The sequence below is a fragment of the Panicum virgatum genome, chromosome 9K (assembly GCF_016808335.1).
Source record: "Panicum virgatum strain AP13 chromosome 9K, P.virgatum_v5, whole genome shotgun sequence".
In the NCBI taxonomy this organism is placed as follows: domain Eukaryota; kingdom Viridiplantae; phylum Streptophyta; class Magnoliopsida; order Poales; family Poaceae; genus Panicum; species Panicum virgatum.
This window is the reverse complement of record NC_053144.1, coordinates 54,994,257-55,006,921: the sequence shown is the minus strand read 5'-3', so window position 1 is coordinate 55,006,921 and position 12,665 is coordinate 54,994,257. Positions and strand designations below refer to the sequence as shown.

The window sequence follows — 12,665 nt, the reverse complement described above, 5'->3', positions numbered from 1 at the left end:
CTCAGTATTCCGATCGACAATTCGTCTGGCCTCTTGGAGGCATTCAAGAGCAAGGTTTGTTAAGCATGTCATACCGCTTTTTCTCAGTATTCCGATCGACAATTCGTCTGGCCTCTTGGAGGCATTCAAGAGCAAGGTTTGTCCCTGCCTCTTAACTCATTCTCATATTGTTTTGACAAATCTAGATGCATAATTTCATTACACCTAAACATAGCGTATATCTAAGAACGCGTTTCGTTAAGGTAATAATAGCGCACGTGTCACTATGTCAGCAGTGGCAAAGCCACATTAGTACTGCAGCTAGACTGAGAGTGACAGGACGCGCCCAGAAACCGAGATTACAGGACACTGAACAGCGGTTGGCTTCCTGCATTTTTCATGCACAGATTTGAGCACTCGAATGAAATTACTTAGCAATCGAGTGTCAATTGGCTGCCGTTGGATGACATTAGGAAAGATTATACTTAGCAACTAGTGCATAATGCTGCCAAAAGACACTTGCAAATTCCAATACAAAACGCAGATTCAGGACAAAATTGACCAGATCCTGGAACTGGTATACAAATAACATAGCCCTCAAAAGACTTGAACTGAGGTAATAACATTAACATAGAACTCAGGCTCAAGCAAGACCTATTTAGCCCACTAGGTGAGACCAAATGGATAAGACACGGCAACTTAAACCTTGAAGCCTCTGCTGTTCCTCCTTCCTCTTGCCTTCTCAAACTTCCTTCCCTTAGAGCGGACATATGGCTTGGTGTGGCTGTGAGGCACACCAGGCGCTGGGCCAAAGTGTTTCACAGCTTCCCTAGCATTCTTAGGTCCCCTCAGCAGAACCTGAGGATTGTTGCAAATTATAAGATTAGGCTTACATGCAGTAGTAACTTAACAAAATAGTATTGCTCTCTAGGTAAAGAAAGGTATTGGTCATCCAAATATTTTAAAAGATTATAAAACATGAGAGCATCCAGCATACCACTTTCCATTGTGAAAGTAAAACCATACACTAACGATTCAAACAATCAAACATTAGAACCGATAAATGAAACAATCAAGCCTCAACTCATTCCTTTTTAGGACATAATTATTTGAAATGTCTAAGAAATAATCAGCAGAGAGCTTGTTAAATAATGGCATCAGATAATAAGCGGAGTATTGGTCTACACATTACATTCAGTGTGTAGGATAAGATTATACATCATCTGCCATTCTTCAATTATGACATAGTAGACAAGTAAAAAAATAGAAATAGGAAATAGGAAAGTATTAATAAAGGAACCTTCATTTGATAATGATAACCCAAAAAAAGAACTTACATTAAGGAAAGCACAAAAAAGGAAAGGTGATACAAAATATTTCGGTTAGACCATTTGGCACCAACGCAACCAATATAGTAATGCAATGGGCTGGTAAGACAACCATATAGATATATGCACCCGTTGTACCTCCTTGGCCCTCGGAAATCCAAGAAGAAAATAATTAACAAAGGTGCATTTTCATAATTAAACAACTCAATGACTGTAAATCAGAAGAATGTCAGCAACAGCTTACAAGGATATACATCACATGACTAGATCAGATGTTTACTTGAGCAAACTAAGTTATTGCTCATGTAGCATATTGACAAGCAATAGGGTAAGCAATAGGGTATGCATGTAAAATAACTTGTTCTCACTCTCAGATGCATTTCCCCAAAAGGAATGCACTAACATGCAGATACTCAACATAGCATCAGGTTCTGACCGCCCGTCTGCTTTGTTCTCATCATTGAGAGATAACAAGGAAAATGCCAATGTTTCTGAGTTGTTTGAATTGAAAGGTATTGAAAGTTTCCATACAAACTATCAACTCTGCACACTCAGACACAGAGTACAGCATAAATGACAATCAGACATCACACATAGCTCAACAACAAACGCTTAGAGAGCAAAGTTTAGATCATAAATCATTTCAACCAACCAGCAGTTAACTAAAGTTGAACAAAGTAAACTACCCCAGTGATGAAACGAAGTCCAAGGTGTTTTTCATCTCCATGGCTTATCTGAGGAGTGAACGTTAGAATCAAGATTGGGCTGTGAAAATTACCGTGTTCTGGCCCAGAGGCGCACGGAGCGCCAGCTGGTCAAAGGTGAGGCACTCGCCGCCAGCATTCACGATCCGGGCCCTCGCCGTCTCAGTGAACCTGAGCGCAGCCACCTTCATCGCCGGCACCTCGTAGACCCTCTTGTCGTCGGTCACGGTGCCCACGATCACAGCAATCTGGTTCTCCTGCACGCCCGCAAACAAACACAATGTCATACAAAACCACAGGAACAAACCAAATCTCAGAATGGGGATCCAAGGGAGAGTGGTAAACCTTGCCCTCCATGAACTTGACGAGGCGGCGGAGCGAGAGCGGCGGTTGGTTGGTCTTGCTCATGAAGAGACGCTTCAGGATCACGGCGTTGAAGTCGCTCTTGGTCCTGCGAACCAGGAAGCGGTACAGCTGCGAGCACACGAACAGATCAGGAGACGGGACGCGCGCGATGCCGGCGGAATCAAAATCCGAGCCCCGGAACGGCGAGAAGGCTGCTGGTGCGTCCAGATCGGGGCGGAGGTTGGGCGTACCTTGACGAGGAGCTTGAGGTAGACATCGTCGGACTTGGGAGCGGTGCGCTTGGTCTTCTTATTCCGGCCGCCGGCGACGAGGTCGATACCCTGCGAGGAGAAGGGGGTCCACGTGTCAGTTACAGTCCATTGACTGTATTGGAGACGAGAAGCTCGCGAGGAAGCTAGAGGTTACCATGGCGCGAGCGGCGAGCGGCGAGCGGCCTGCGGCTGCGGCGGCGGCGGAGGATGAGGGGCGGGTTCTAGGGTTTTGGAGGCGATTCGAGAGAGTGAGGCTTATATAGGGGGACGGGGTCGTGCCAACCCGAATGGGTTCCACCAGCTCTGGGCGCGGCACGGATGTACGGTCAGATGAAGTTGGGTTCGGCCCGACCGAGCCGAGGCTCCTCCTGTCTTCAGTTCCTCAAGATTTGTGCTTCGGAAAGTGAAATCAAACTATCTCAAAATGGATTTTCTGTTCCGTTAAAAATAATAATTTGAATGCTCTGTTGCGTTCTGTTGTCTGTAAGTGCTGTTCTGGGATTTCCTGGGTTATGCCACAGATTCTTTCAAAATTTGAATACTCTAGTTCGCATTTGTTCTTACTCGCAGAAATAAGATCCACGGTTTTCTTATTCTGGTACATGGCTTCCAGTTCAGACATCACAAAAGGCAGTCGATTCGTTTGTTAAATTATATGACTATTAACCAATGAATTAGTACGGTATAAATAATTGGAATAGCATGAACCGTCATGCTTAAATTCATAACAGCTATTGTAACCTACAAAAACTGAAGTTAACATGACTTGTGATGTAAGTTTAAACACATGCACTCATACAGTACAAACATTAACGTTTACATGCACCACAACATGCGTACGCACACAGTTGTGAACTGTGATGTAACTCCTAATGTTCAAAATCACAACGAAAATTGTAGAACCAAGGAAGAGCGTAAGCATCTACTCCTATTTTACATCTGTTCTCTGAAACGCCTATAATCGATATGATGAGTTGATGACCCATAAAAAACTTTTGCAAAACCATATATTTACATTTTATAACTGATATATCCTCCTTGAGTTCATGTTGCCTACTTGTAACACACGCTTTGAACTACTATCTACAGAAACCTCTATTCATCTTCCACTTCTTCATCGGAATCCTGCACTATTTGTTTTGTCTTAGCTCTCTTCCTCTGAGCTAACATTTCTTCCTCTTCATCAGATTCAGACTCCTGGGTGGGACTGCCACATGGAATGCTAGACCTAGTGTTTTCATCAGCATTTGCTTCAACTGGAGCTTTCAGACCTCCTGCGTCCTCATCATGCTCACTTTCAGAAGCATTTTCGTCAGCATATGGTTCACCTGGACTGTTTGAACCTCCTGCATCCTCGTCAGGCTCATCATCAGATGGTACAGCATTGGCTGCAGTATGATCCTCTTCCTGTTGTTGTTCTCCAGATTTATCTTCTATCCAGAAATCTCTTGCTACGCTACGCTTGGCATGTCTCAAAAGGTTCACCTTAGTGAGCTTGCTTAGCTGTATCAGATACTTCTCATAATCTTCAATCTGATAAATAAGATCAGGGATACATTTGCTCTCTCTTCGAATTTTAGCAAGGTTCACCTTTCTGGGTGTTTCCTGATTCTACAACACGAGAGGAAAGGAAAAAAGAAAACAAGTTAAACCTCAGTTATAGAAGCCATACACATTAATGATGTGTTTATAAAACGAAAGAGACCTCTTGAACTGAAGACACGAAGTCATAAAGTGGGGAAGTGAGCATCCTGCTAGTTACTTCTGCCAGTTTCTGAAACTTGAGGCTTGGAATAGACTGTGTGTAGCCTTTAGGTGCAATCTGGGACTTTGACATGCGAGTTAAGAGCTTGTAGAACTTGGCAGTCAATTTCAGAAAGTGATCTGATTGAGTATCTGAGAATGCAAAGCTAAAATCAAGCCACGTGTAGAAATGGAACAAAATGGATGTTTTATGGTACCTCACAACCTACCCTTAAGGCTCATGTGTGCAAACGACGAGAGGGCATGAACTACTAACGTTGATCTTGAGTAGAGTGCTTCTTCCAGAGCCAACCTTTGTGTTCTTTCATCTGCTGGCTGATCTTCGTCGATATTAGCAGAACTGTAACCTAATATAAGCATTGCTTTAAGCTTACCAAGACCCCAGTCCAATTCAGTAAGAGATAACTCCACCATCTGAAGACAGACAGCAGCAAGAGAGCTCTTTGTTTTACAGTTAACGATATGGAATGTATCAGAAGAATCTCTAGAATTGTCTTTTTCCGAGGTCATTAATTTCTTCAACTCAGCGGCTATCTCACATACAAGAATCATGTCATCTGGAGCTGCTGTAAGATGGATAGCGAGTTTTACCACCTCCCGTGCCATACTGGGACTTTGCATCGTTTTTTTTCTACATAGATCTGTAGCCCAATTTCCGAGAAGATGCCTTTGTTCAAGATGCAGTTTTCTTGATATATCCAAAATCAATTCAGTTACAACCTACAGAAATGAAGAACTTTAGTATATCTACAAAAAACAGTTAAATCAATTTATAGTCTGTTTCATGATACTCGACTTAAAGATAGTTTATTCTAAACAGAAACAAAAACATATTCCACAGTACAACAAATAAAAGGCAAGTAAAGAGATCAAAGTTCTATCAGCCTCTTCTTTTGTTCCTTTAACATTCTTTCTTGAAAATATATTAATTTTGATTTTTGAGGTAGCTGGTGACCCCAAGCGTAAGCGGGTATTTGTGAAATTAGGTGCACGCGCCGATGTGCAGATATCAATAATAAATAGATAATAAAGAAGCATCAGTGTGCTGCCATGCGGTGTCCACTGTCTTTACTTTGCTGATTAAGAGAAGTTGATCATCCTGATTCTACATGTAATCCAGTAAAATCTCAAACTATCCACTGTTGCTTTCCAGAGCAGATCGCAAATAATTTTACCTCGGACTCACGTAAAAGTGATTGAGAAAGAACTCGAGCATATAACATCTTCAATATGCTCAGAAGCACATGAACATTTTTTATGCTTCGATCTTCAACCATAGTGGTGTCATTCTTGTCAAGCTCGCTTGCCTGCAGCATATCCTCTATATTTGGCGGAGCTGAAGATATTATAACCTCAATAATATCACTAGATTGATCTGATACACTTGGCTTGAGGAGTTCTTTTAGGCACGCCAAAGCCAAATATAACTGATCCTTTTTGCACTCAGTGTTTTTCTTTCCTTGGGTCATGTTCCTCTTAGTTCCACCATTTTCTTGATTTGAATCTAACAGAAGACGCCATATGAGCTGCATTATTGGCTGCATTAGCTTTTTTAAGTTTTCATACAGCTTTATTCTGAAGTTGCCACTATCCTTTGTTGCAAGTGATTTGAACAATTCAAGAAAGGCTTTCAGTACAAAAGATACCAGATATGAGCTCTGGCTTGATTTAGTTTGGCTAGGACGCTGACTACAGTTGTTGTAGCTATCAGCATTGCACTGCTTGACACACATTACTGAAAGTTCGTATAAACTCGAATCCACAAATTTACCCCTCTTTTCATGAAGTTTCTGCAAGGAAGCATTTGAATTCTCCTTGGGTTCATTGGTGTGCTTATCTATGGCATCACCTGCATTCCCTCTTTTCCGTGCAATCTTTTCCCTACAATTGCTTGTTTTTCTCTCAAAGCCACTGTGAGCATCGACAAGCCCCAGTATTTCCTTTTCTATCATTTCCTTTGATTCATCAGAGGCTTTCTCCAGTTTTGAAGCGGCAAAATCAACAAAAACCTCAATGATTCCAAGCATTGCCAAGCTATGACAGTGAGCCATCTCAGATGGTGAAGCAAGAGATCCAGTATCTTGGCTTTGTCCTCGCTGGTCTGTCAGCATGTAGAAATTGTAAGCACGAAACAATGTCCTCTTGAATAGCATCACTGAGCTCAAATTGATCTGCTTTATCTATTATGTATACATACATTCTGTGAGGGATATCCTCAAATACTTTTGGATGCTTGATAAGGCCTTCACAAACAAGTCACTTGATGATGTTCGTCCAGCCTAAAAATAGCTTAGGTTATACAAAGGTAGAATAAAGACTACAATGAGGAGCATAATGTAAAAAGCTTTAGGTGTTTATCAACAGAACTCAGGGTGAGAAAGATCAAACCTCAATATCTTGTGAAGCAGCAAAACCAAAGCACTTATATGCATCATGTGGCCGTTCACATTTACTATTTTGCTGGATTTGTAAAATTCTTGAGATACATGACAGCAGGCTATCCAAAGGTTCCACAAGACATAGTTTGGCATTCTCCAGTTTAAAGCACAAACTAATTTTAAGAGGGCATTCTCCATCCTAAAGCAAGTCAGCAACAAGAACTCATGAGACCAACTTCATTTTGCAAGGATGCAGTTAAGAGGATCTACAACATATTTGAGAAATAAGGGTCTACATTGACCAACAAACAGAATGGAAATAAGAGCCTGTCAAGGAGTGTTACCTCTGTGTAATAGTTTAGGAAGTGAGGCCAGAGGAAATCAAGTACATTACCAGCAATAGCTGGATCAGATGTAGCAATGCGTATAAGACCCTCATACAAGACCTCTTTGACACTCGTCTGCAAGAGCAAATTAACTGTGCTGATAACCATATGACTTACTAGAGATGAAGGATAAGAACAATTGCATGGTAGAATGAAAGCAGTGATACCTGTTGTGAGAGACATCTCCGAAGCAATCCACTTAGTTCCTGAAAGAGACCCCTACCAAACTCTAGACGTGTTTCAGGCTGTTGGCTAGAGCTTGGCTGGCTGGATGAGTCTTCAAAAGAATTGGCTTCGTTTCTCCTGCTTTCTGCGATAATCAGTTCAACTATTGCATTTGTAGCAGCAATTCGGACCATGTCCTCCTTCTTGAACATCGCCTTTCTCACAACAAGTATTATGTAATCCTGTAAAATTGAACTCTAGAACAATCAAACAAAGCCTTTTACAACCGTAAACACCCAGAATACTGTTAAGGTTGAAGACCTTCAGATCACGGCTGAACTTTGTGAGTGGCAAGATGCAACTGATTAGACCAGTTGATATCTTGTCATTCATAAAAGAAAAATAATCAAGCAGCTCCTTCAAGTGTGCAATGTATTCCAGAATTGGAAATGGATGACCCCGAATCAAGCATCCAAGCAACCTGTAAAGGAAAGATGGTCCGACATTTCCTTGAAAAACATAAAATGTACTGAATCATAGACAATAATTTGTGGTTTGTAAATTTTAACTATGGTTGCTATCTTATTTGACCTGAGAACCGGGGCACTTTGCTGAGGCTTTGCCGAGAGAATCCGGAACTTGCATTGTTCAATTATCTGACCTCAGGTAGAGAAAATTGAAGTCGCAAAAAAAAAAAGGTAGAGAAAATTGAAACACGCCATGTCATATCATATCAAATGAAACAATTTGTAAATATGATCTGATTCATTGAAATAAGGTCACAGTGTTTTGCTACATACCTCAGTCCGTGCCATTTCATGAATCTCAAACAATGAGCTGAGCATAGTAATGCCTATTTCTTCAGTGCCCATAGCCCCTTCACCTAAGCCAGCTTCCTCTGTTCGATCACCATCCAGGACTTCTAACAGGAGAAACCCCACCTGAACAATGCTCGGCAAGACATGCTCCCTCCCAGCAATGCTCTCATCGACCTGCATATAAGCACCAGTTTACACCACCAAAAGAACTATTGAACCCAAGCAGCCTTCACAATTGAAATTGCAGGAGTACAAGATTTGAATCCCTCACAGCTTTCAGCAATCCCTTCTCGACACACTGCGTGCCCCGTGCTAATTCCTCTTCCATGCAATCCGGCAACCACTTGCACCGTCTGAGAGACACCCACCTCCGGTCAGAACACATTTCTAGAGCAAACAAGAGCAATAGGTACCATAATGAGCAATCCGTCACCTTGACATTCGGTAATCCCGGCGGGACACCGCGGCCGCATCCCGGAGCACGCCCACGGCACCCTCATTGAACCTCCGCACCCGCGCCACGGACAGCAGCACGGCCACCGCGAATCCACTGAGAGCGCCCGCGGCGTCGGCCTTGACGGCGGCCAGGACCTCCCTCGTCAGCACGGGGTCCTGCTTGACCACGAAGGCGAAATTCAGCAGCACGGTTCCCTCGACCTGCCGCGCGATGGACGGCGGCGCGCGAACGCGGGCGCCGCGGCGGCCGCCGAAGAAGCGCAGGAGGCCCGCGAGGACGGCGCGCGGGTGGAGCGGCTTGGACGCGAGGAGGAGGAGCTGGTACGCGATGGCCGGGAGGTCCTGGGCATCGGCACCGGGGAGGAGGGAGAGGATCTTCCCGAGGAAGGCCGGGACGCGGCTGCGGTAGGCCGGCGGGAGGTCGCGGAGGAGGGAGGCGACGGCGAGGAGCGTGGCGGAGGGCCAGGTGGGCGCGGAGAGGAGGGCGGCGAGCGCGGCGGACGCGGCTGAGGGGGAGGGCGAGAGCGGGAGGAGGGCGAGGTGGTCCGCGAGGGAGGCGGCGGAGAGCGAGGAGAGGATGTCGGCGAGGGCGTCGGGCGGGAGCTCCGGGAGGTGGGCCGCTGCGGCGGAGGGGTCCCGGGAGGCCTGCCTCAGGACGGCCTCAGCGGTCGGCGGCGGCGGTTGCTGCGAGGAGGGCTGGCTGGCGGGGGCCGTGGTCGCCGCCATCGCCGGAGGATGGCGGCGGGCGGTTCGGATGTTCGAGCGGAACGGGGAACCGGGAAATGGGCTTGCCCAGGAAATGGGCTGGCCCATGTCCATGTGGACTGTGGGCCTTAACGGTCCGAGCCGGGCGTTTTTTTTCAAGTCAAAAGTAGAACATTTCTCAAAAAAAAGTCAAAAGTAGAACATACATTGTATTTGACGTCAAAAAAAAGAACATACATTGTATTTTGTTTGGGGCTTCCATACTTGACGCTTGTGGTGCTCAAAAGACAAAAACACAACCAAAAAAAACTTGACGCTTTTTCACCGTGACATCGTTCGTGACTCGTGAGCGTGAGTGGCAGTCATCAGTCATCACACTGTTTTTCTCCTCCTGCTCCGACATAATTTCCATTGCCGTTAACAAACAATCCCTTACGAGAGAAGTCAGTTGGTCACTACTCACCGCTCACTAGTCAGTAGTGTGCCGTCGATCTTCTCGTGCTATGTGCTACTTGCCCACTTGAGTTAGAGGTTATTTGGATCCTGAGATTAAACTTTAGGCTATATCATGTCAAAGGAAATCTTAGTATTTAGAAGTACAAAATAAAGTCTAATCACAAAACTAATTGCAGAATCCTAGAGCTAACTGCGAGACGAGTCTAATGAGTATACTAATCATAATTAGTGAATGGGTACTGTAGCATCACTATAGTAAATCATGAATTAATTAGGTTTATTAGATTCGTCTCGTGAATTACACCCAAAAAATTTTATAAATAAATATTATTTTATACTTTTAAATAGTAAGATTTCTTTTAATGTGACATGGGCTAAAAATAAATTGTTGGAACCAAACAGAATCTTAGGTTCTTTTGTGGCATCAGCAATTCAGCATTTCAGAGGTGCAGAGGCCGGACCTACACACGTCAGTGACTAAAATCACCTCGCTACCGCAGAGAATTTAGGGTTTGAGCCAAAAAAAATGCGGAATACACCCGCCAAACTCCCGGCGTCCAACGCGCGTTGCAGAGTCACGCGTCGCAGAAAAAACTGCGGTTTCAACGTGCGGCCACCAAAAAGCGACAAGCGAGGTTGGAGCCGCGTTTCGCTTGTACGCATCGCGCTTACTCAGGCCACGGTCCCGAACAGGGCCTCAGTCCCCATGAATCAAGGTCCGGGGACTATAGAAATGGAAGGAACGAAACGTCACGTCAGACGCACACCCCGGCCACTTTAAACGGAGCGTCTCCATCGAGAAGAGGACAGGCACTACTACTAGCAAACACTGCTGCCGTGGGCTGTGGCTAGTTATTCAAGTGCCGCTACCGTGTCGATCGCCGACGCCGACGACACGTAAGTGCCCAATGGAAGCAGGGACACCGAGGCACGGGAAAGGCCCTGCCCGGATGCAAGATCCAACAGAGACGAGCCGAGAACAGAACACCACCTCGACTTCCATCACCTCACCCGGTGTCATCCGCGGAGGCGCCGAGCGGAGGCAAGAAACAAAACAGAACAGCGAGAAACCGCTCGCCTGATACGCCGCCCCTTCCATCCAACATTCCAACTGCCCTGGGCCTGGCCCTGTCCCTGCTCCGGCAGCGCCAAACGTTCTGCTGAACCTAGAGGTTCCTAGCCACCCAACGGGACGGCCGTTGGATATACATTGCGAATCTTGGAGCATGTCTCGGGGCACCATTGGATTACTGTTTGCACCTATATATTTAGATTTTGTTGGTGGGTTATGTGTATCCCATTTCACATCTGTTCACACTCGCTTCCGTTCAATGGCTCAGGTCAGTTTCAATTCCGTCATGGTTATTGTTAGGTGGTATGGTTGGTTTGGTTTGGTAGGTTGTAGTTTTTTCCTTGTACGGGTCTATGTAAATTCTACTATTTAGTTTAGGGTTTAGAGTTAGAAATTTAACATTTAGCGTTTAGAATTTAGATTTAGGATTTTGGGTTAGAGTTTAGGGTTTAGGATTTGGGATTTAGCTCTTAGGGTTCGGGTTTTAGGGTTGGATTTTGGGTTTAGCATTTAGTGTTTATGGTTCAGGATTCTAGGGTCTAGGATTTAGAATTTACAATTTAGAATTAGATTTTATGGCTTATGATTTAGTGTTTAGGATTTAGGGTTCAGGATTTTATGGGTTAGATTTAGGGTCTAGGATTTAGAGTTTAGAGTTAGGATTTAGTATTTTGGAGTTAGGGGGTTTTGGGTTTTGGGTTTTGGATTTAGGAGTTAAAGTTTAGGGTTAGGATTGGCTTGGAATTTAGTGTTTTGGGTTTATGGTTTAGAATTTTGAATTTAGATTTTAATGTTTAGGGTTTAAGATTTATGGTATTAGATTTTTGGACTTAGTAGGATTCTATATTGGCTGGTGTTTTAATCCGTTGTTGTGTAGCTTCTAAATTAGCAGAGTCTTTCATAACCTCATTGATGTCCGGCAACGCTTGTTGTTCTTGCAATCGTTTCCTTCCGATGGAAGGAGGAACGTGAAGCTTTTACACTGAAGGACCCCACATCGAGTTACTAACCTACTGTTTGCAAAACTGGTTGAAGTCAGAGGTTGACTTCATAGTCCCTAATTGCTGTCCTCTGTTTCACCTACAGCCGAAATTAGTGATTGTTTTGTTCACCAATCCTAAAACAGGATCCATACGCAGTCCGTTGATTTCCTATGGGTACGTACCGATAGGTGCAGTAAATCCGCATCCGCAGCAGCCGCAACGGGGCACGCGCTGCTGCCGCTGCCGCACCAATCGACGGCGTCGCGTCGCGGACCACGACGGCGGCGACGTCACCAGGTCTCGCTTTCTCCCCGACCAGCAGCGATCGCAAGAATTTCCAGCGATTCCTTTTTTTTTCTTGCGCCGTGCCGCCAGCGCACGAGCTGCCTCCGCGTCACCACCAGCGCGGCGCGACGTGTCGGCTCTAGACCGCCTCACGGTGGCCGGCATGGCGTCGGGGGCGTCTCCGTCTCCCCGTCCGGCCCCACCCCCCGGCCACGAGATCCGCCTCCACCGCGGGCCACGGCGGGCGTCGCTGTCCATCTATCGCCTTTCGGTTAGCTAAGCTCCGATCCGGCCTGTTCATCTCACCAGTGCTCGGATTCTACCTGGACACCGCGGCTCGCTTCGCCTCACCGGACGCCGTACCTCCTCCTCCTGCTGCTGCTGCTGCTGCTGAACCACGAGCCGGAGCCATCAGCATCGCATCCGCCATCAGGCTACCAGCTGCGGCGAGCCACTAGTCCCTGCGGCTGGCACGTATGAGCAGCGAACGAGCACGTGGTCGGTGCGAGGTTTGGGAGCAGGTGGAAATCCCGAGCGAGTGTTCGAGATGGATTTCGCCGCCCACGGCA

At 45.6% G+C, this 12,665-nt stretch overlaps 2 protein-coding genes and 1 non-coding gene across 4 annotated transcripts; all 3 read right to left on the bottom strand.

Moving 5' to 3' along the window:
• Positions 1 to 443: 443 nt before the first annotated feature.
• LOC120652419 (60S ribosomal protein L18-2) lies at positions 444 to 2,912 on the bottom strand. Its single transcript, XM_039930234.1, has 5 exons — positions 2,783 to 2,912; positions 2,608 to 2,697; positions 2,357 to 2,485; positions 2,086 to 2,268; positions 444 to 837 (listed from the first exon to the last, which is right to left on the bottom strand). The coding sequence occupies exons 1-5, from the start codon at positions 2,783 to 2,785 to the stop codon at positions 679 to 681; spliced, it is 564 nt and encodes a 187-aa protein (XP_039786168.1). The 5' UTR covers positions 2,786 to 2,912; the 3' UTR covers positions 444 to 678.
• LOC120653054 lies at positions 1,130 to 1,210 on the bottom strand. The gene has a single exon (XR_005666745.1). It is a non-coding gene; the product is annotated as a small nucleolar RNA R16 (small nucleolar RNA).
• A 485-nt stretch (positions 2,913 to 3,397) lies between the features above and the next one.
• On the bottom strand, positions 3,398 to 9,366 carry LOC120652417 (Fanconi anemia group I protein homolog). Of its 2 annotated transcripts, XM_039930230.1 has the most exons (13): positions 8,573 to 9,366; positions 8,411 to 8,492; positions 8,122 to 8,313; positions 7,913 to 7,977; positions 7,643 to 7,802; positions 7,324 to 7,563; positions 7,115 to 7,231; positions 6,781 to 6,969; positions 6,590 to 6,671; positions 5,568 to 6,493; positions 4,602 to 5,112; positions 4,334 to 4,524; positions 3,398 to 4,239 (listed from the first exon to the last, which is right to left on the bottom strand). In XM_039930230.1, the coding sequence occupies exons 1-13, from the start codon at positions 9,319 to 9,321 to the stop codon at positions 3,724 to 3,726; spliced, it is 4,020 nt and encodes a 1,339-aa protein (XP_039786164.1). In that variant the 5' UTR covers positions 9,322 to 9,366; the 3' UTR covers positions 3,398 to 3,723. The 2 variants fall into 2 exon arrangements, with proteins under 2 accessions (XP_039786164.1, XP_039786165.1); XM_039930231.1 differs by lacking the exons at positions 5,568 to 6,493; positions 6,590 to 6,671 and having other exon boundaries at positions 8,573 to 9,365.
• Between the last annotated feature and the right edge of the window lie 3,299 nt (positions 9,367 to 12,665).

Excerpts from the sequence above, each read along its gene's own strand:
- LOC120652419 (XM_039930234.1), bottom strand. Across the intron at positions 2,486-2,607 it reads ACCTCAAGCTCCTCGTCAAG|CTGTACCGCTTCCTGGTTCG; the intron begins GTACGCCCAACC and ends GTGTGCTCGCAG. Across the intron at positions 838-2,085 it reads CGCCTCTGGGCCAGAACACG|GTTCTGCTGAGGGGACCTAA; the intron begins GTAATTTTCACA and ends AACAATCCTCAG.
- LOC120652417 (XM_039930230.1), bottom strand. The coding sequence starts at position 9,321 with ATGGCGGCGACCACGGCCCCCGCCAGCCAGCCCTCCTCGCAGCAACCG. Across the intron at positions 7,232-7,323 it reads GGAGATGTCTCTCACAACAG|ACGAGTGTCAAAGAGGTCTT; the intron begins GTATCACTGCTT and ends TTGCTCTTGCAG. Across the intron at positions 6,494-6,589 it reads GAGGATATCCCTCACAGAAT|ACCAGCGAGGACAAAGCCAA; the intron begins GTATGTATACAT and ends ACATGCTGACAG.